Raw genomic sequence first — 21,555 nt, forward strand, 5'->3', positions numbered from 1 at the left:
GTGCTGTGCAAAGTTTTTTTTTTTTCTTGGTTGAATCTTCGGAGGCTCCAAATGGTACCTGAGATGCAGATAAGTGAATAAAGCCTTAGGCCTCTTTCAGATAAGTTGGTAGCAAACTTATCTATGTTCTGCAAAGTGAGCACAGGTGACTTATAAAATAGACCGCACACAGATTGAGTCCGTGTACGGTCAGTCTTTCCCGCAGACCTGTTCATTTGAATGAATTAGTCTTGCAGGGGAAAAAAATGGGCAAATATAGACTTAAATGATTTTATTTTTTTTTACACTCAGAAACCGAATGGGTCAGTGTTCAGTCTGGGTGCTGTTGGTTCTAAACTCAGATGGTAAGCCCGTGTGAAATTGGCCTTACTGTTATAGCCAGTGGCTCACAGCCGACATCTTCTGTGATTGCAGATGTTTCTTTCCTTTTCCAACCACAATGGTCAGACTGCCAAGATGACATCTTCTGATGAGTGCAGAGTTTGCTGGCCAAAGTTCTTTGGCCTTGTTTTTGCATTAATCCCTACCCTTTATAGGCAGACAGATCAATTCAGACCCTAGGCAACATGCGTATTCAGACCCCACACTGGACCCGTAAGTCAATTCAGACCCAGATCACGACCAGTAAATCAATAAAGATCTTAGACCAGACAGGTAAATTTGTTCAGACCCCAGACCAGACCCGTAAATCTGTTCAGACCCCAGACCAGACCCGTAAATCTGTTCAGACCCCAGACCAGTAAATCAATTCAGACCTTAGCCCAGACCAGACCCGTAAATCGGTTCAGACCTTAGCTCGGACCAGACCCGTAAATCGGTTCAGACCTTAGCTCGGACCAGACCAGACCCGTAAATCGGTTCAGACCTTAGCTCGGACCAGACCAGACCCGTAAATCGGTTCAGACCTTAGCTCGGACCACACCAGACCCGTAAATCGGTTCAGACCTTAGCTCGGACCACACCAGACCCGTAAATCGGTTCAGACCTTAGCTCGGACCACACCAGACCCGTAAATCGGTTCAGACCTTAGCCCAGACCAGACCAGTAAATCGGTTCAGACCTTAGCTCAGACCACACCAGACCCGTAAATCTGTTCAGACCTTAGCCCAGACCAGACCAGTAAATCGGTTCAGACCTTAGCTCGGACCACACCAGACCCGTAAATCGGTTCAGACCTTAGCCCAGACCAGACCAGTAAATCGGTTCAGACCTTAGCTCAGACCACACCAGACCCGTAAATCTGTTCAGACCTTAGCCCAGACCAGACCCGTAAATTGGTTCAGACCTTAGCTCAGACCACACCAGACCCGTAAAAAAAAAATTATATGTATTTTTTTTTTTTTTTAATTGAAATGTGGTAAGTTATCTAATAGGATTTGCTTCACTAAGAACTAAAGGGCCCTTTACACAGGCTGAGAATATTAAAGATGATCACTAACTAACGCTCATAGGAACGCTCATTAGCGATCTGGCGGTGTAAATGTACTGCCGATTTTCTGATAAACGAGCAGAAAAACTTTCGTTCATCGGGTAATCTGATTGTGCTTACACAAAAATCATTTGCTGGCAGCAGATGGAGCTGTGTGAACACGATCTGCTGTCGGCAAACGACGAGTCAGTATGGGGAAGAGCCATGGCGTAGTGATCGCCGCATGTAATAGCAGCGGTCTACTCCACCAGCGAGCAGCAGATTGTCAGAAAGGAACGATGATCTGCTGCTCTGTCGTCCCATGTAAAGGGGCCTTTAGCGATACTTCAGTTTGCCCACAGTGCTGCCACTCACTGAAAATGCTACTTTCACAGGGATCACATGCTGACTACTTTACGGTGTGCTCCGAGACTGAGAACCAATAGTAAGGGGCAGGCATGGGTTTAAACTTAAAATATATAACAATCACTTGCCTGTTCAGAGCATCCCAGCACCAACCTTTGGTCTCCATCACTTAGACTGGAAGTGTGATCTGTCACGACTTCGAACCCGTCGGTGGCCTCGGCAGTGATCTTTGTAATGTGCTGTTCCTTCGCAGGTCAGTATTTTCATACCATGCCTGCCCCCTCCAACTATTGCTGTTCCCAGTCTTGGAGAACCCCTTCAAATATCAGAATGTCATGTTCTCACTATGTGCTAGAGCAGGGCTGGCCAACCTGTGGCTCTCCAGCTGTTGTAAAACTACAACTCCCACCATTCCCTGCTGTAGGCAGACTGGGAATGTGGGAGTTGTAGTTTTGGAACAGCTGGAGGGCCGCATGTTGGCCAGCCCTGTGCTAGAGGCAATGAGCCCGACATCCACTGCACATGTAAGGCGGAAGTCAGGAGCTTACACATGGAGCGGAGCCTGTGCAGTGGCCAGCGAGTGACTGCTGTTTTATACAGTCGAAAACGGCGCGCAGTGTCTGTGATCCAGAGACCTACTCTGATCTTGGCCTTTTAATTCCTGGCCGTGGAGTAGTCCGCTGCGATTGGACAGCGTCACAGCCAGGGTGAAGGAGACTCCCACTGAGAAGAGCCGAGGTCTCCTCCCATGCTAGTAATTCGAAAAATTCCGGTGAATTTAAATCCTGACTGTTGTCTATGGCATAAACGGGTCAACAATTGCATCTTCAAGGCTCCTAGGGGGTATAAAAATAAAGTTAAAACAAAAGTGAAAATTTTTATAAAAAAGATGTGAAAAAAAACACCTATCAAATTGCCCCCTTTTACCCATTTCACAAATACAAATAAAGAAAAAACATAAACATTGGTATCCACACATCCAAAAATACCTGTCACCAAGCAATGTTTTGTTCAATTTTTTTCTTTGCTGCATCTCAAGAACCATAACTTTTTTTTTTTTTCTTTTCTTTCTATGGAGCTGTGTGAGGACTTGATTTTTGCAGAACTGGTACTGTTTTGGGGTACTTTTGATCCCCTTTTTTCTTTCACAGAATTTTTTTTTAATGGAAAATGCATATATTTATTTTTTTTACTTGGAGAGGCACAGCCTGATGGGCTTACACTGTAGGCAGGCCTGGGGGTGCCGATGCCTTACTGAGGGATCTCAATCCCTCTGAACTGCTTAGATGCCACACTCACTGTTTGGGTCACACGGTCCAGATTGGTGCTTCTGCCATTTAATTCCATTAGAGCAGGAGCCCGGCTTTCATGTGCGAGTAGCACTTAGACTAGGCCCTCATAAAAAGATAGCGGCTTAGCCTAAGACCCATTAGTGACTGCTGTAAAAAGGCGTATTGGCGGTCAATAAGGGTAAAATGTGTTTTATTCTGTGCAGTGAATTTGCGGGGTCTCCTTGTGGCGGCGGCCCTTCCCGCGGTCTCCTTGTGGCGGCGGCCCTTCCCGCGGTCTCCTTGTGGCGGCGGCCCTTCCCGCGGTCTCCTTGTGGCGGCGGCCCTTCCCGCGGTCTCCTTGTGGCGGCCCTACCAGTTATGATGGCATAGTTCAATATACAATTAAAGGAATGTGCACTTACCCTGTATATCTGTAGTGAGGAATCCCGGTGAGCCCTGTGACTTCAGTAGAATTACCTGGAGATATATTTTAGTGGCCCCTATTTCCACGTCCTCGTGTGTGAGATGTTGTTGGAAAGTCATGAATGTGTGTTCATCAGATCTCCATCACCGGAAGGAGACGTATAAATATGTGACAGCTCTCCATAGGAAATCACATTAAACCTCTGCGGTTCTTCTCTCTTGCAGTCCCCACCCGGTGAAACCGATCAGCGCCACTCACTCCGAATCATCAACGGCAGAAAAGAAGACGCAGCGACCGACTATCACCACCGCGCTGAGCAGCGGGCTGGAAATGCTAAAGTCTGTGACTGGCGGACAGAACGCCACACCTAAGAAACAAGAGCAGGAGCGTCTGAAGGTGCACACTCACCACATACATCATATCATGGAGGTAGAGAGAGAGAGAGAGAGAGAGAGAGAGAGGCTCTGACTGTATATATCATGTAGGTAGATAGAGGGGCCCTGACTGTGTATATATCCTGTCATGGAGATAGAAAGAGGGGCCCTGGCCGTATATATCATGTCGTGGAGCAGCAGTATTGGGTGGCTCTGTTTTTGTTTTAATTTACATAGAGGGGTCCTGTTCCCATCTCTTTGACATCATTACTCTGTCCTTTTTCTCAGAATCCAATATCTCTAAGATGAGCCAGAGTCCACCAGTGCTTATCTACAGGTGATGTGGGGTGGTACTCCACCCAGTGTCATCTTTAACCTAGTAACATGTCTTATCTGAGCCTTAGAAGCTATCTGTCCATCCAGTTTGGCCTGTTAGCCTCAAGTTGATCCCCCATGTGTTGGAAGCCAATTTTCCTCACTTTAGAGGAAAAAATTCCATCGCGACTCCGATCAGGCATCAGAATAACTCCCTGGATCAACGCCCCCTCTCTAGTAGCTATAGCCTGTAATATTACACTCCAGAAATACATCCAGGCCCCTCTTGGACTCTTTTAGTGAACTCACCACCTCCACAGGCAGAGAGTTCCATGGTCTCGCTGCTCTTACCGTTAAGAATCTTGTATCTTTGGTTCACTCTGGTAATCACATTTTTCTTTTTACCTTCTCTTCAGGATCTTTGTCTACCAGACCAAGCGGCCAAGTACTACCACCTTACCCACGATGAGCTGATCCAAATGCTGCTCCAACGTGAGTCTGAGTTGTCGAAAAAGGACCACCATGTACAAGAGTTAGAAGACTACATTGATAAGCTGCTGGTGCGAATAATGGACCAGGCACCTGCTCTGCTCCAAGCCCCTCTGGAAACGAAAAAGTAGACTCCATCCGTGGTCAATGTTGGGACAATCTGGGACATGTTTCCTTGCTCTTGGTGTAAATCTTGGGTATAGAGAGGACAAACAGCTCTGTAGTCTTGACATGAACCCTTTTCCCAACGTACGTCTTAACTTTTTCTGATGCTGGGCATCTTAGAATATGACAGAAGAACCTTCCAGGAATGACTTGCCATTGATATTTTAATTTTAGCAGCTAATGCACGTTGGGTGCAGTGATTGTAGCAGCTCCTTATTCTCCACAGGCCAAAGACAGTGGGAACCGTTCTGCGTCCACAAAGGTGTGAAGGCGACGTCGTAAACACTCTCCATATCTCGGTATACACGCATTGCTTCACTGCTATCATCGTTGCAAGATCATCCATTGTGTTTGCAGTAACTTTCTCAAGTGTGACGTAGTTGTCTGGGATTCAGTCCAGGCAGTTGACAGTACAACAAGTTTGAAGAGTGTCAACACTTCTCACAGTTTTCTCTGTTACTCGGGTAAATATTCTGTGCCGTAGTAAATAGCAGAGTTGTCATTCAAAGGGGTTGAAAACAATACAAGAAATGTTACAGCAGCAGGCAACTATCTTGGAGGACCATGCAGGTTCATCTACCATAGTTCATGATGTGTGTGTGTACCTGTTGGAGCAACCTCACTGCACCATCCTGCAACTGTCCTCGGGGCGCCCTCTTGCCTCTTTGATGTAAACCTATTGGTTGCTGGTAAGCGTTGCAAGGTTTTAGTGTGTCATCTTGCAGCGTTCTATATCACTGGTTTTGTGCCCGGGTGGTGAACCTACATAGATGATTGCGGACTGTAGTTGCTAATGGGGGGGGGGGGGGGGGAGTCCACTTTAATATTTTGAAAGTGTGATGTCGCCCAAAAAGTATTCTCATACATTCAGCATATCGGAGTGTCCTCTGAAGAGAGTGGCATGCTTCTCGTGTTGGACATCTGTCCTTCAACCAGAACCTGGACCAAAGGTTTTACTAGCTTAGCTATTTGGAGCTTTTCCTAAGAAATGTATTACAGCATCTTCAGTGCATGAGTGACTGTGGCTTCATTGATAGATCTTATTGGCAATGGAGGAGAGGAGCTTTCTCCAAATCCATTATGTACCCTGTGGGATCTACTGTAGCTCCACCTATGGACCTCAGTTGACATTCACAGTACACGCAATGTTGGGTTATTTTGCAGATATATCTCGTAATCATCCATTATACCATGATATTCTACTCCCTTCCAGAGCTGCATTCAGTCTTCTACTGGTGCCCTGTTGACTCTCAGGCTATAGGACCTTACAGCATCTCCCCACTGCCACCAGCTGGTCCAGTGTCTGTACTATGCATGTTTTGCTGTGGTGCTTTCTGGGAGATGTAGTTATTATATAAATGTAAAGGATCTGATATAGCAAAAAAAAAAAATTCAACCAGCTGCCAGCAGAATTGTAAATGCAGCTCTGGAGGTGATTTGGAGTAGAAGCTACAAGGCAACTCAAGATCCGTACGAAATCCTGAGCTATGCTCAAAAGTTTTATGAACGTGTCCAGAAATTGGGGACTGAATTCGTTCTTGAGGACATTGGGGATTTGGAATAGGAAGTTCCTTGAGTGTTTTAGTTGCACAAAGCAAACACTATTTACAAGGTCACTGTAGTTTCTTCTAACGATGTAGTGTATATTGGGCGGTATACGAATATCTCTTGCCTTTTTTTCTATACCTTTTGTATAAAGGAGACTGTGTCATTTCTCCTGAGTTCTTCTTATTTTAAGCTTTGTTTTTTTCCTTCAGGCTGTAGATATCTGATATTTAAGATGTTTACAGATGTTTAAAAGTGTCTACTTAACAATAAATTCAAGTTTTTGTTCCCCAGTTACGTCCTTGGCTATGTTATGCAATTGTATGTTTGAGTCCATATGGGTAAATTCATATCTGCCACTATGAAATTGTAGGCCATAGTCTATTTTTTGCAGCCTCTTGCAAAATCGAGTTATTGACTATGGGCCAAAAAGTCCCTTCTCTTTGGGATGATGATGGATCCACTAGGAAATCCCCATGTGGAGTGTCTTCAGTTTTTCAATGGAGTGTATATTTCTTTTCGACAGTGGTTCTGTCTTGAAGTCCACTTCCACTCAGCCCACTCCACATGTTCTCCATTACACTACTTTGGTTTCTCTTGGATATTCAACAGCAAACGCCATCATTGTATAGAAACTGTTCTCTTTCACTATAGATACTGTTTAGATTAAGGGCTCATGCACACAACCGTATGCCCTCCGAGACATGCGGTCCGTGAGCGGGCCATATGTCCCAGAGCAGCATACATCGTGCGCACAGCATCGTAGTAACTTATGATGCTGTGCGCATGATGTATGCCGCTCCGGGACATATGTCCCGCTCACGGACCGTATGTCTCGGAGGGCTTACGGTTGTGTGCATGAGCCCTAACTCTGTGACTGGAGACCTCTTACAGTCAGATTTTTTTTGTCAGAAATTGATACTAACTCTGATACAATAGGATAACGAGAACTTTAGTTGGTTGACGTGAGGCTTTGGTGAAATAGTTGAAGGATTCGCGTAGTGTCTTCTTCATAGATGGTCCTTATTTATGGTGCTCGAAAACACCAGTGCATTCGTAGGAAAAGTATGATCGGTGTGCACCACTGTGGGTGTTCTTGCTATCCATCCATGATTAGAAGAAATCCACAGGGTTTGTTATATCTCTAAGTAGGCATGAACATGATAAAGTTGGATTTCATTTTCAGTCTGTTTTGAGATTAGAGGACAGGAAGACTTGGCAGTATGTTGAAAGTTTGTATTCCTTGAGGATTGTTTATGATCACTTGAAGAGTGAATCTTTTATTTTTTTCACTAAAACCTAATGAATTGATGATCTGAACAAAAATACTAGCTCCAGCATAGCTCATGTCCCAACAAAGTGGTAGCCTGGGATTTTAGGAAGCTTGATTAAAAGGAAATGGCATAACATAACTCACCCTTTTAAATCCCCCCTCTACTCCCCTCTGCTTCAGTGCATCTACTCTGGTGGTTTCTACTGGTCCTGCAGCGATGACATCATGCACATCATTCACGTAGCCACTTAGTAGTGACTATGTTCGGCTTTGTGACCTATTTCTTGCTTTTTTCTTTATAATCCTGGACAACTCCTTTTAAGAATCTTGTCTGTATAAAAGTATACTTGGTTGCCTTTTGCACTACCTACTTTCCAGAAGTTGTAGAAGCTCTTGTAGATTGACATTTTGGGGTATCTGATATGGTTCCAGTTCTTGCCCATTTTTCGACTCTATATACAAACCTAGTCCGGCACTGATCAGTGCAGCATAGGCTTCTCTGTACCACATGATCAATTTTTAGTCAACTTCTCCTACTTCATGGTAACCGTTGAGGTTGAATCAAGACCTCATAATGTAGCAGATCAAAGAAAGAAGCTGTTTCCAAGTAGCTCATATATTTGACAGAACTAAATAGTATTTTTGTGAATGTAGCTTTGTGTTCTCATGCGATTACAATTGATTTGTAATGAAACCCAAGTTTAACAAGGGCAGGAGAAAACTGCAGAGCAGTGCATTAAAGAAGTTCTCCAAAAAAATCTGATCAGCACCCCAGACTGTTGCAAGAACTGGCCCAGTGTAACTTTCGACAACTTCTTTACCTCTACCTAACAACTCAAGCTTTTTTATAGGGTTGTCAGACCATGTCTCCATAGCAACCATTCTCTGACTAGTCAAGTCTTCTGCTCAAAGCCAAATTCGCACTGGGAGGTGGGCACATGGAAGCTTGGTTAGTGGTACAACTCATCTCAAGCTTTTCTCCATTTCCTAAATCTTGTGGGTAGAACCTATTTAAGACTTAGATGTGTATTGGCCAAACCTGGCTGACCATCTAATGTGTATGGAGACTCCCCTTCCCCAGTGGCTGACTTCGGGTAAGATGAGGATCGGGCATGTTGGATTCAGTTGCCCAATTCCTTTTGTTAGCATAGGTGACCCTCTCCCCATTCAGTACAGATGCATACATATGAATGGGAGGATACGGTTAGAATGAGTGTTTGGCCATCAGCTAGCATGCCTTCTCATTGGAGAGAGGGGAGTAAGCCATTACCATACTACTCCTAGAAGAGACATGTCTCCTGGGAACAAAAGGATCGGTCATGTTGAATATACAACTACCGGAACCATCTCATCTCTGTCTGCCAGCAGAGGAGTGGAGAGGCCTCCATAGACCTTAGATGCTCTGCAGGTTCCACCAAAATTTGTGGATTTGGCCATCGTTAATCTGATGTGAACAGCCAGACATAGGTATAAGGTACAAGACGAGATTGAGACCACATAGTGGTCATCCACTAAGCATTAAGCCCTTTTGGCGTTGTCTTTTGTCAGCGTGGAGATCTGCAGAACATCCTCATTTTCAGCATTTTACTCCTTGCGATGCAATGTTGGGAGTCATCTGATGAGAGGTCATGAATTTAAAACTGCAAAAGCCCAATTTCTGCCAGTATTTGAACTTACACGAGTCGTCAATGATTCCTTGTATTGCTCTACCAAATATGTATATCTATATTTTATAAGTGTTGCTTACGTTTACGAATGTTCATGAACTGTTCCTATGTTTTTAAGCACTTACAAATAAAAGTCAACTGAACGTCTCTCGTCTGTTGCACTTCCATAAAATCCATTACTGCACTGTGTGAACCTGACCTTCCAATCACATCCCTCTGCTGGACACTACCTACCTGTCATAGTTACATATTGCGCAGTTCAGGACCAGACACAGAGTACTTCTTTTCCGCACACGTTAACGGTTTTAAATTTATTTGTTAGTGTCAAGAGTGTCTTTTTTTTTTTTTTTTAGACTACCATTTATTTTTATTTTTTAAACACAGCAAGTTTGAGGTTTTTGGCATCTTTAATTAACCCCCTTCTTTACAGAGGAATAAAACACCTGAACAAAAAAATTGTTATTGAACAAACGCCATAAAAACACATACGGTATAGCAAAAACTGCAAGCAATTTCTATGGTGTTTTTTCATTGGTGAAAAAAAACGCTAGAGCAAAGTTATGTCTATAGGGGCCCTATTGCAGGTTATTTTTATTTATTTTTCCCCAGCGGCAGCCCTTAAAGGGGTTGGACACCTTATGGGGGGTTTGGTGTTCCTGGCCAGACCTGCAAATTGAAGCATACTAAAGTGCTCCACACCACTTGGTCCCGACTCCTTCGCGCTGGCTGCCACTCTCGGGTCCTTCACTGTCAACACCTGCCTCGATGCCGCTGCAGCCAGTCATTGGCATCATGTCGATGCAAGAAGGGCAGGTCACCTCTGCAGCCAGTCATTGGTGTTGACAGTAAGGGATATACGAGAGGGAACAAAGGAGTGGTGGGCCAGGTAAATATGCTTCCCTTTGCTAGTCTGGCCAGGATGGAGGGGTCTGCTAATAAACCCCAAAAAAGTTGGCCAACCCCTTTACCCACCTTTTTTATATTTTTCCCTTAAGTACTTGCAATCACCCAACTGATGCTAGTGTATATACACTGCAGTGCTATCCCGTAAGTGGCCATACAAACTGCCACCCATTGAGTGTGCCCCTTAACAACAGTGCAACTACTCGACTGCATGTCTGAAATGAGGAGAAGCCTATAGTGATCTATATTTTATAATTTTGGAGACTTCAAAAAAACTACATAAAAACAGAAAAAAAACACAAAGCTTTAAGGAAGGTACTCTTTGCCCACCACCAACATTACCCAATAACCGGGATACAACCTGCTCCCTACCCTTGTGTTGATACAGTAATGCAACCTCATTGCTCAGACCACCGGGAACTTTGACCTCAATTTTCACAAAAATGTGGAGCAGCTTGAGAACTCTGAAAATCTGTGAAAAATGATGATCCATTAAAATAACGAGATCATTGTCCTTGTCTCCAGCAGCTGCCGCCCAACGCACGATGGTAATCTCCACTATTATCAGCCATAAAGCGGAGTAATGTCAGATGTAATCACGTAGAATCCTGGCAGCTGTTTCCGAGCATCAGGATCACGTTGTGTTTTGCTAAGACGTCTAAAATCCCATTAATGTTATGAAAATGAAAAAAAACAAAAACGTGGAGTCTTCTTACAAGCCTATAAAGTTGCGTCTTATTTTCTCAGCGTGAGACGAGTGTCTTAGCCTCAGACACCACAGATGGTAATCTGTCCGTGCAGAGATCACATACGCCCCCGTCATTAGTAAGTTATATGTACTTGTATTCTAATAGCCACTCTGGAGGTGTATTGGTTCTCATTGATGAGAGCCATTGGTTTTACTGTGACTTATTTTCAGGGCAATGCTATATGGGGGGAAAAGTATGCAAATTAACTCGTCAGCCAAATCCAGACTCTCCCATCTGTAGACAGCTGTTTTGGGGGGTTCTTGTACTGACAAGGGGCAAGTATCTCACAAGAGCTAAAGATGCTTCCCTCTTCCTTTTGGAAAAGTCTCTGGTTTGGCTGAAGTAAAGTATGTTCTCCCCATGTTTGTGTGGGTTTCCTCCTGGTTCTCCGGCTTCTTCCCACACCCTAAAAGACATACTGATAGGGAACTTAGATTGTGAGCCCCATTGGGGACAGTTGGATGCTGATGTCTGTAAAGCGTTGCAGAATATAGCAGCGCTGTATAAGTGCATAAAATAAATAAATATGTTAATTTGCTTACTTTTTCCTCAAAGGAAAATCATAAGGATTTATGATGCTGTGAGTTTGGGGTAAGTTAAACCTGCTGTCGGCCGGACACATCCAAAATCTGGAGGCACCTGGACCAGGCCTAAGTTTCCATGTGAGTCTCTTCAATAATACTCTGTAACCCCGAGCTCCATCTAAAGCTGGCCATGCACATTGGGTAGTTGGTTGATGGTTGACCACCAGTTGAACAAACATCTGGTGAACATGCGTTTTGCAGACTTGTCAATACACACTTTAGTCCTTACAGTTGTTCAAACTGCCGATATATGCTTAATGGAATCTGGTGTTGGATGTAAGATCTTTCTGGGAACGTTCTTTCAAAGACTGATCTTTCCTTCACAAAAGATCTTTCGTCTAACTATCGGACAAAAATATTAAACATGGATGACTAAGATGATTGATCGATATAAAATTTCAACCAACAAATGTTTGTTTTGGTTGAAATAGTCAGTTTCAATCAACTTTAGTCTAATGTGTGTGGCCACCTTAAGTCATCTCATCCAATATTCTGCCGTGTACTTACGAGAGGCTATACGTGGGTTTTCCTTCCTTTTGAAGGAGTCTCTTGTTTGGACGATGAGCTAATTTGCATTCTGACACCAAAGACGTCTACAGTTAAGGAAAGTCCATAATGAGAGGGTAATTAAAATTCAAAATTCTTAAGATGGACAGTAATGGACAACCGGTTGATCAAAATTAGACCATTTTCCTATGCCAAATAGATTTAAGAAAGAATATGCTTTAGCTTTCCCCAGAACAACCAGTAGCTTCAGATTAGGTGAAAAAGTCCAGATACACTGTTGATACTGACTAAAAGAAGTAATTAGTATAGACAAAAAAAAAATCAAAATTATCCTATATAACAAACCTTGCCACTAAAAAACTTCAGCCATGAGTGTCACTGAATGTTTTTGGATGGACATTATCAATTGACGGACCCTTAAAGTCATCCTCTAGTTCAAGAACATAAATTCACATAAACTGGGGAATGAACAGAACACTTCCATGGTGACCTCCTTTTCATCTGCAGATCCCCTTATTCTTGGGCCCCTCTTCTGCCTTCCAAGGTGGCCGCACCACTTCTCAGACTATCTGATGCATACTGTCCATTTGGCAGTCCAAGACACTTTCTGCTGCCAGTGCTTGTGTTCACTTGAACAATGCTGACCAATCCAAGAGCAGGATGGGAAAAGTAGGAAGTATCTTGGGCTACCAATGCACAGTGTACACCAGGTAATCTGAAAAGTGGCGTGGCCATCTTGGATGACCGAAGAGGAGCCTAAGAACGGATCTGCAGCTGAAAATGAGGACAAGAGGGAAGTGTTCCGCTGGTTCCCTAGGTAAAGTGATTTTTAATTTTATTTTCTTGAACCAGAGGGTCACTTTAAAGCTAAGGTCCCAATGATGATCACAGGTAGACAAAATAATTCAGCCTAGTTGACCCATGCTTCAGTCGGTGCCTTTAAAGCGCTGGTCTTTGGAAAAATTTCACCAGGAGGCTGATCCTGCAATTTTTTATGAATTTTTTGTTTTGTTTTTACATCTCCTCTCCATAACGTTTTTTCTTGTCACGCAAGGTAGCTGAAAAACTAATACCCCTCTTTCTGAAAAAAACTACTTGGTATTTTGTGCCCAAGGTGCACAAGTCGCTGACCCGGCCCCCAGGCAGACCCATTGTCTCTGGGATTGGGTCGGTAACCGAACCACTGTCGAAATATCTCGACTGGCTACTCAGACCTATGTTGCGGTACACACCTTTTTATTTACGGTTCAATCATTATTTTATTAAAGCATATAAATGAGTAATGTATAAATATATCCAATATGTATACATAAACATGAAAATTACAAAGGTCGAAAACTGGTCATACAAATAAGTCTGAGGTAGTAGTACATTCTATGATTAGCATTACAGAACATTATTTTCAAGTAACAAGCCCGTGGGGACTTCTGGAAATAAATCCAAGAGCACCCATGGTATATATTCTCCAAATTCCAGACCAGCAACCACATAGGACAAGGAGAGACATCACAAGACATGACAGACCAAGACAAGACATAAACAGAAGGAAGGGGGGAAGGAGGTGTATAGGATAGAAGATTCTGTTTGGTGTAGTATTTAGGAGCTATTACCCGGGATAATACCTGTTGTCAACCAATCATGAAAAGATGTGGAGGTTCGAAACTGATTCCATGGGTCCCAAATCCCCCAGAAGGCCGAAGCAGATCCTGAATCCACTGCGCCTAACTCTTCCATATGAACTAGTGAATCCAGAGCGCTAGACCAGGTCACTCTCAAAAGACTCTCCGTAGACCTCCATTGACGGGGAATTATCTGTCTCATAGCTAAGATAAACAAGCGAAGTGCGCCCTTCTTAATCTGCGAAATCCTCCCTGAGAACATGGATAGAAGAGCTATCGCAGGTGAGGGTGTAATAGTGGCTTTGTATAAGAAACTATATAAGTCAAAGATCTCCCGCCACAGGGGGGCCACACCTGGACAGTCCCACCATATATGTGTCATGGAGCCTCTTGCATTAAGACACCTCCAGCATGTATCAGGAACCTGAGAATAAAATTGGTGTAATCGCACTGGGGTCCTATACCATCTGCTAAGGATTTTATAGTTGAGTTCTTGTAGATTACAAGACACAGTTAATTTATGAGTGAACAGAAATGATCTAGACCATTGGTCTGCAGAGAAGGTAGATCCCAGTTCCGATTCCCAATCAGATATGAATTTGAGTTTAGTTCCTTGAGTGCCTGTGGAAGAATCCTCTTTCTCCCCAGAGTTCAACATGGCGTATAGTAGAGATATAGCATGATCAGGAGCTGACCTCGCTGTGCACATTTTCTCAAATTCAGTTAAAGGGGGACATGACCGCAATCCAGGCATCAGGGATTTAATAAAGCTTCGCAACTGAAAGTAGAGGAGCCAGCATCCAGGGCCCGCAGGAATAATGTGGGAGAGATCATCTAAAGGGAGTAAACCATTCTGCTTATAGACATCTATCAATTTGATTGGATGTCTATTCTGGTCTCCCAGAGCTGGGAGCTGACTTAAACCTGTGGGAAGATCTGCATGACCCGAGAGTGTCATGAGAGGACCAGGAGAATGTATAAGACTAAGTTTGACCGCAAATTTAGCCCAGAGCCTAGCCAAGGTATATAGAAGCATCGGGGATTGCGAGTTAGGTAATAAATTCAAGGAAGTAGGGGACAACCAAAAAATTCCAGTGGCCAAATGTGGTGTCATTTCGTGCTCAATTTCCACCCATAGTTTAGTAGAGCGGTTGTGACATAAATCAAGCACACTATTCATGATTGTCGCTCTATAATATGAGATAAAATTTGGTAGTCCCGTACCTCCCAAAGCTTTAGAACGGGATATCAGGCTATAACTAAGTCTAGCCCTGGGTGTTTTCCATACAAAAACCGATACCATTCTCCTGATCTTAGCAAAATAGGTTAAAGGAATTTTACACGGGATCGTCTGGAACAAATATAGGAGGCGCGGTAAAATGTCCATTTTCACCACATTAATCCTCCCAAACCAAGAGATCTGGAGTGGAGTCCATTTATGGAAACTGGATTCAATAGCTCTAAGCAAGGGTAAATAGTTAAGTTTAAAAACATGTGTCAAGTTTGCTGGAATGTATACTCCTAAATATTTAATATGTTGGGAGGTCCACTTAAAGGAGAAAGAGTCCTTTAAAGAATCTACTTCCCGTTGGGGCATGTTTATGTTTAAAATCTCTGATTTCTGCACATTGACTTTAAAGTTACTAAGGCGCCCAAAGAGATCAAATTCACGGAGAATCGAGGGCAGGCCAATCCTGGGAGAGGTTAAGTATATAAGCAGGTCATCTGCGAACAGGGACAGTTTGTGCTCCGTATTACCAAGTTTGAGACCCGAGATGGAAGGATTTGCCCGAAGAGCATTAGCAAGGGATTCCATCACAAGAGTGTATAAAAAGGGCGACATGGGGCACCCTTGACGTGTTCCATTCCGAATCTCAAAAGGGGCAGACAGAAGCCCATTAACACGAACACAGGCTGAAGGGGAGGAGTAAAGAGCTAATATCCTATGGATCATTTTGTCTCCTAAGCCAATGTGGCGCAGGGTTTCCTCCAAGAACCTCCAGCTTACCCTATCAAACGCCTTCTCAGCGTCTACAGTGAGAAGGCATAGCGGGATTTTGGTTTGCTGAGCCCTCGCTATCAGCCCTAGCGTTTTAAGTGTATTATCTCGGGCTTCTCGTCCTGGTACAAATCCTACTTGCTCTTTGTAGATACAACCTGGAATGTGTGGATGGATTCTCAAAGCCAAAAGCTTGGCATACATTTTGAGATCCACATTGAGCAAGGAAATAGGCCTATAATTAGAGCATGAAGCTGGGTCCCTGCCTGGCTTAGGAATGACTGTGATATGTGCCTGAAGAGCTTGCCGTGTAAATGGAAAATCCGGTGAGATGGAATTAAAGGTTTTCACCAATAAGGGTGTAAGATCTTCTCGGAGGATTTTATAGAACCGAGAGGTCAATCCATCAGGGCCTGGGGATTTCCCATTCTTCAGATTCTTGATCACTGATTCTAGTTCAGGGAGGGTAAAATCATCTTCCAACGTGGCTGCATCTTCATCAGATATGGGGGTGGGGCCAAATTGGTTTAGGTATTCACGAGTTTCATCCCTAAAGGATTCCCGTGGGAGAGTAGATGCTGGGAGATTATATAAGGATGCATAAAAGGATTGAAACTCCACTGTGATATCTACTGGGTTATGTACGGAACCTCCTGCACCTGTATTGATTGATGGAACGTGAGTCAGAGCAGTTCGGGGATGTAAGGCCCTAGCTAGCCAACTACCACATTTATTACCATATTCAAAGAACCCGTGTCTAATTTTATCTCTAAAACATAGGGATTTTTGGTCGAGGATCTGTAGTATTTGATGCTGAACTAAAGAAATATCTGGATAATAGGGACTGGCACTCACTATGTGGGTCACAACATCAGCATTTATTAGTATAAAAACACAAGAATTATAGCACCACAATATAACATATCTAAATGCAAGAATAATACATAAAAGATCAAATATCCCCCTAAAAAGTAAAATCAAATCAGCTTTCCACTTGTCTATCAGTCCTGGATATATATAGTGTGCAACCTGTCCTAATGACTGGCTATAATGGCAATGTCCGCTTGTAAGATATATCAATTTGGGACAATGTTCCTTTAAATTCAGGCAGTAAGCATCCGGATAGTACTGACTCTTTTCGAGTCTGTGTGTTCAGATCTCGATACACATAAAGTCCGCCAGATATAGCGTTCGGTGTTTCCTCACCGTAGTTGGATTGTGTAAGGTGGTCACAGGCTGTGGAGAGATGTTGCTTACCGGTGTCTCCAGGTGTCCGGCACTTTCACTCACCAGCCTTCCGCACCGCGTTGCTGCACTTACTTCCGGCGTCCTCGCTCTCTGTTGTAGGTCACGTGTTCCTCCAGAGATATCGCTGGACTTCGCTGCTTTGTTCCGGTATCTGATGTAATAGTGCTCGCAGCAGAACGAGAGAAATGGAGCGCTCCAATTTTGAAAAATCGATCAGATGGTCTTTATCATGTCCGGATTAATACTTGAGACAGGGGTTTCACGCCAGACGCGTTTCGGGGACTTCACTCCCCTTCCTCAGTGGCTGAATCCCTGTTCTACATCACTTCCTTTTATATCCCCACGAGTTCATTATAAAATCTGGACTGGAATGTGTTTTAGACACATTGCGATATCAATGCGTTTTGCATGCGTTTTTTATGTTACCCATGCGTTTTTTCTTTCCATTTTATCATGATATTATAATAAATATAGACAGTGAAGGAGAGGTCTTTACTAAGTCGATTTGCAATACTAAATTTAAAAATGTGTAAAAATGCATAAAATACATAACATCTTATAAAATCAACATAAAATATATATAAATATATTTGAGGGAAAGGTTATTTGAGGTCTTATTCAATATAAAAAGCAGAATTGTAAATCCATTCTCATCATTTGCATTCGTATTCAGGCTAGTCTAAAATGTTGTAAATAGATATGTTGTAGGTAGATATGGGGAAGTGGGCCTGTCACCAAGGGGGGGTCACAGCGCCGATAAACGGCCAGACGTGTGATCCCCCATTGGATGAAATATCTGATTTTAGGGTGTCAGTAGGGGAATTTTTGTTTAAATTTTCTTTTATGGCAAGATCAGATAGAAGAGCTTTCAATTTGTGGGAGCGTTCTTTTTTCGGTCTGGAGCCATGTGAAATAAACACCCCCCTAAGCACGCATTTGAGGGCCTCCCATTTAATAGGGGGGGCAGTCAAATCCGTTAGATGATCTTCAGTAAAGTCCGTGATAGCTTTCCGGATGTCTGCTAAGCAGGCTATATCTGATAGCAGGTTGTCATTCAGTCTCCATGAGAAGGGCCGGGGACAGGAGGGTTGGGAAGAAATAATACCACACAGCGGTGCATGATCAGACCATAGGCGAGTGTCAATAGAGCATTTAGGCCCAGAATCCAACAGTTGTTGAGATATAAAGATATGGTCGAGTCTACCATAACTGTTGTGGATTGGAGAGTGGAAGCTATAATCCCTGACACCTGGATGCAAAATGCGCCATAAGTCCACCAGGTGGAGTGCCATGAGCTCAGATTTGAATCTGCGCAAAGAACTCGGGGAGATTGAGGACTTACCAGATGAGGAATCCAACAGCGGGTCCATCACTAGATTGAAGTCGCCTCCAAGTATGATCGGAGAACCATCTGCAAATTTGGATAATTTTTTCAAAATCTTGGATCCATAGGTTGTCTGTCCCTGGTTAGGAAAATAGACATTAGCTACAGTTATAACAGAGTGATCCACAGAGAGCTTAATGAAAACAAACCTGCCCTTTAGGTCTATCTCAGAAGATAAGACTGTATGGCTAAATGATTTGTGGAGTCCTATAGAAACTCCCCCCGACCTGCTGGTGGGATTAGGACCATGGAACCAATTCTGATAATAACGGTTAGCATATTTGGGAACAGCGCCTGCTTTAAAGTGGGTTTCCTGAATCATAGCAATCATAACTCTCTTTTTATGGAGGCTGTATAAAATCTGACTACGCTTCTCGGGCTTATTAAAGCCCCTAACATTAAAAGTGCAAAACAATATGGGTGCCATTTTGAGGAATATTAGTGAGCGGAAAGCATAATCTTCCAGATCCTTTCAAAACCATCAGGAATGCAGTTGGGGTATAGGGAGGAACACATAAGGGAGGGAAGACAGAAAGGGGAACAATAAAACACAAGGTAGTGCATATATAGAACATGTGAATATTATTTGGAAGAACCAACATCGTCGGTTCAAAAGGTGCTAGTGACGACTGAGGTCGTTCGCAGCGGTGTGTGCCGCGGTCCCTAAGTGGGGTAGGGAGAAAGCAAGGACCGACCGTCTCCTTACTGGACTCCAGCTTACAATAACACAAGCATAACATTTGCTGGATGTAACAGGACAGGTGTGAATGAAGGTCTAGAAGACCCATCCACAAGATAATAGTGTGCACATAACTTCTATAACAATATAGAACAATGAAGGCAACAAGAGGGTGTAGATCCCCTCAGGTGAGTGAGCAGAAATATCCCAACAGTCAATCTGCCATCTTTCCCTCTGTGGAATGGGAATGGGTTGCCTCGGACTAGGCCAGTCCGGTAACTCCAAGGGCGGGATATCAAAGGCTGCACAGAGGTTAGCGAGGTCATCAAGGGATCTGAATACAGCTGACCTCCCTTCTTTAGAAGCAGACAGTTGAAATGGGTGCCCCCATCTGTACGGAATGTCCTTGGCTTTGAGTGCTGTCAAGAGCGGTTTCAGCGCTTTGCGTAGCTGTAAGGTGCGCCTGGCTGGATCCCGTAGAATGATGACTTCCTTGTCAGCATGCATGACTTTGCCTGCAGATCTGGCTGCTTTCAAGATGGCCTCCTTATCTTTAAAGAAATGTAAACGGCATATGACATCTCTGGGGCGATTAGGATCGCTTAATTTAGGGCCGAGAGCTCTGTGGATACGATCTATTTTAAGGGATTGTCCTAGATCTCTGGACAGTAATGTATTGAAAAAAGAAATGGCCCATTTCTCAAGATCTTGTGGTAAAATATCTTCAGGGAGGCCTCTAATGCGTAGGTTATTCCTCCTATTTCTATTTTCAATGTCGTCCAGATGTGTGATGATATCTTGGATCTGAGCAGAGTGTGTCTGGATGACTTGCTGGTGTAATTCTAAGACCCCCAGTACTTGATCTTGCATGGATTCAGCCTCCTCCACCCTCTGACCCACCTGCTTCAAGTCGTGCTGCAAGGCCTCCATGTCTCTTTTATGGGATGTTTCCAGCCTGGAAAATAAGGCATCTATTTCATGCCTGGTGGGGAGGGATTTGAGGTGAACCTTCCAGTCCCAGTCCTCATCTTCTCTTTGTGGTGTCATGGACGCCCCTGATTCAATGATCGTGGCCTGGGAGCAGCGGCTTCTTGGGGAATGTCCCTGAGGTGCTGCTGAGGACGACCCTGTATATGGCGGAGATGAAGCCGCCGACGAGCCGGAGCTTGCTGCCGCAGCAAAGGGATGCCGGTGAACCGGTAGGTGTACCCCTCAGCTGCTGCGGTGACTCTGGGGCTTGTGGGCCTGAGTCCTTATGCTGTATAGGGGACGCTGCTCTGACCTGCTTAGACGCCACCCTTGGAGAATCGTCTCCTTCTTTGTCAGCGTCTGTCTTACTGGAGGAGGCGAAGAAGCGGGAAATCGCTCCCGTTTTGCGGCGTGTCGGAGCGGGCGTCGATGGGGGTCTCCTCCTGCGACCTTTCATGTGATCAGCGGAGCGGAGGGTGTCCTGTGAGTCGGTGAAGCTGGAGTCGGTCGGGAGCCGAGGTGACACACCTTTTTATTTAAAGGGACACTGCAGTCCGTGCAGTGGTGCGGGAATTTTCGATTAGTGTCCCTTGATGTTGAAAGCCTGTACATGTTGTAGGAAGGCGCAAGGGTCCGTCATTGATGGAAGGTACGTGTCACCGAGGTTCCTGGCCTCGGTGAGATAAGAACCGGTTATTTAATTTTCTCACCTGCAGCTAGTGCTTGCTGACACTGTTTATTCTTAGTGTGGCTGAAAAGCCGATCCGGGCCGGTTCTTATTGGGAGCAGCCAAAGAGCAGGGTGGGTGGCTGTTCCCCACGTCCAGGCCAGGTTTTGGGCTGGGGTTTAAAAACCCAGCCAGCAGCTCAGCTGGGTGTGGATTATCCTCCATGGCAGAGGAGCTGAGGAGTCGGTGGTTTGAGACACTGAGGCTGGGGAAACAGGCCTCTAAAGCCTGCTGTGGACTGTGGGTGAAAATCATCTGCTGACCAGGTGAAGTCTTTTTGCACTGTGAACTTTGTGTGGCACCAAAAAATGAACGCTTACTTTTGGCTTGTTTCTTTTCTGTGTGAGAATAAACACTGAACTTTGGTTTACAACCTTGTTTTTGCCTCTGTACTGCGTCCGCTTACCCTGCCTACCAGAGCGAATCCCCACAACGTGCATCCCTCAGGATGAAGGCATAAAAGCCATCATAGAAATCCTTAGTAACACAGACAAAAGTGAGGTCTTTAGGGATTTCATCAGTGACTCTCTTAGGCCCCTTTCACACGGGCGAGTATTCCGCGCTGGGGGGGTTGCGGTAGGTGAACGTATTGCACCCGCACTGAATACCGACCCATTAATTTCTATGGGGCTGTTCACATGAGCGGTGATTTTCACGCATCACTTGTGCGTTGCGTGAAAATCGCAGCATGCTCTATATTGTGCGTTTTTCACGCAACGCAGGCCCCATAGAAGTGAATGGGGTTGCGTGAAAATCGCAAGCATCCGCAAGCAAGTGCGGATGCGGTGCGATTTTCACGCACGGTTGCTAGGAGACGATCGGGATGGAGACCCGATCATTATTATTTTCCCTTATAACATGGTTATAAGGGAAAATAATAGCATTCTGAA

The 21,555-nt window shown here is 44.3% G+C and overlaps 1 protein-coding gene across 4 annotated transcripts in view; it reads left to right on the plus strand.

Moving 5' to 3' along the window:
• Nucleotides 1–7,135, plus strand: part of RAB11FIP5 (RAB11 family interacting protein 5) — a 60,041-nt gene extending 52,906 nt beyond the window's left edge. For 3 of the 4 annotated variants that reach the window (XM_040419342.1, XM_040419341.1, XM_040419344.1), the window contains 3 exons: nt 3,694–3,898; nt 4,575–5,405; nt 5,773–7,135. In XM_040419342.1, the coding sequence (XP_040275276.1) occupies nt 3,694–3,898; nt 4,575–4,778 (409 nt within the window). In that variant the 3' untranslated portion in view covers nt 4,779–5,405; nt 5,773–7,135. The remainder of the gene's footprint in view (nt 1–3,693; nt 3,899–4,574; nt 5,406–5,772) is intronic. The other variant, XM_040419343.1, reaches the window with a different exon arrangement.
• Nucleotides 7,136–21,555: the final 14,420 nt, after the last annotated feature.

Source organism: Bufo bufo, chromosome 2 (genome assembly GCF_905171765.1).
Source record: "Bufo bufo chromosome 2, aBufBuf1.1, whole genome shotgun sequence".
Lineage (NCBI taxonomy): Eukaryota > Metazoa > Chordata > Amphibia > Anura > Bufonidae > Bufo > Bufo bufo.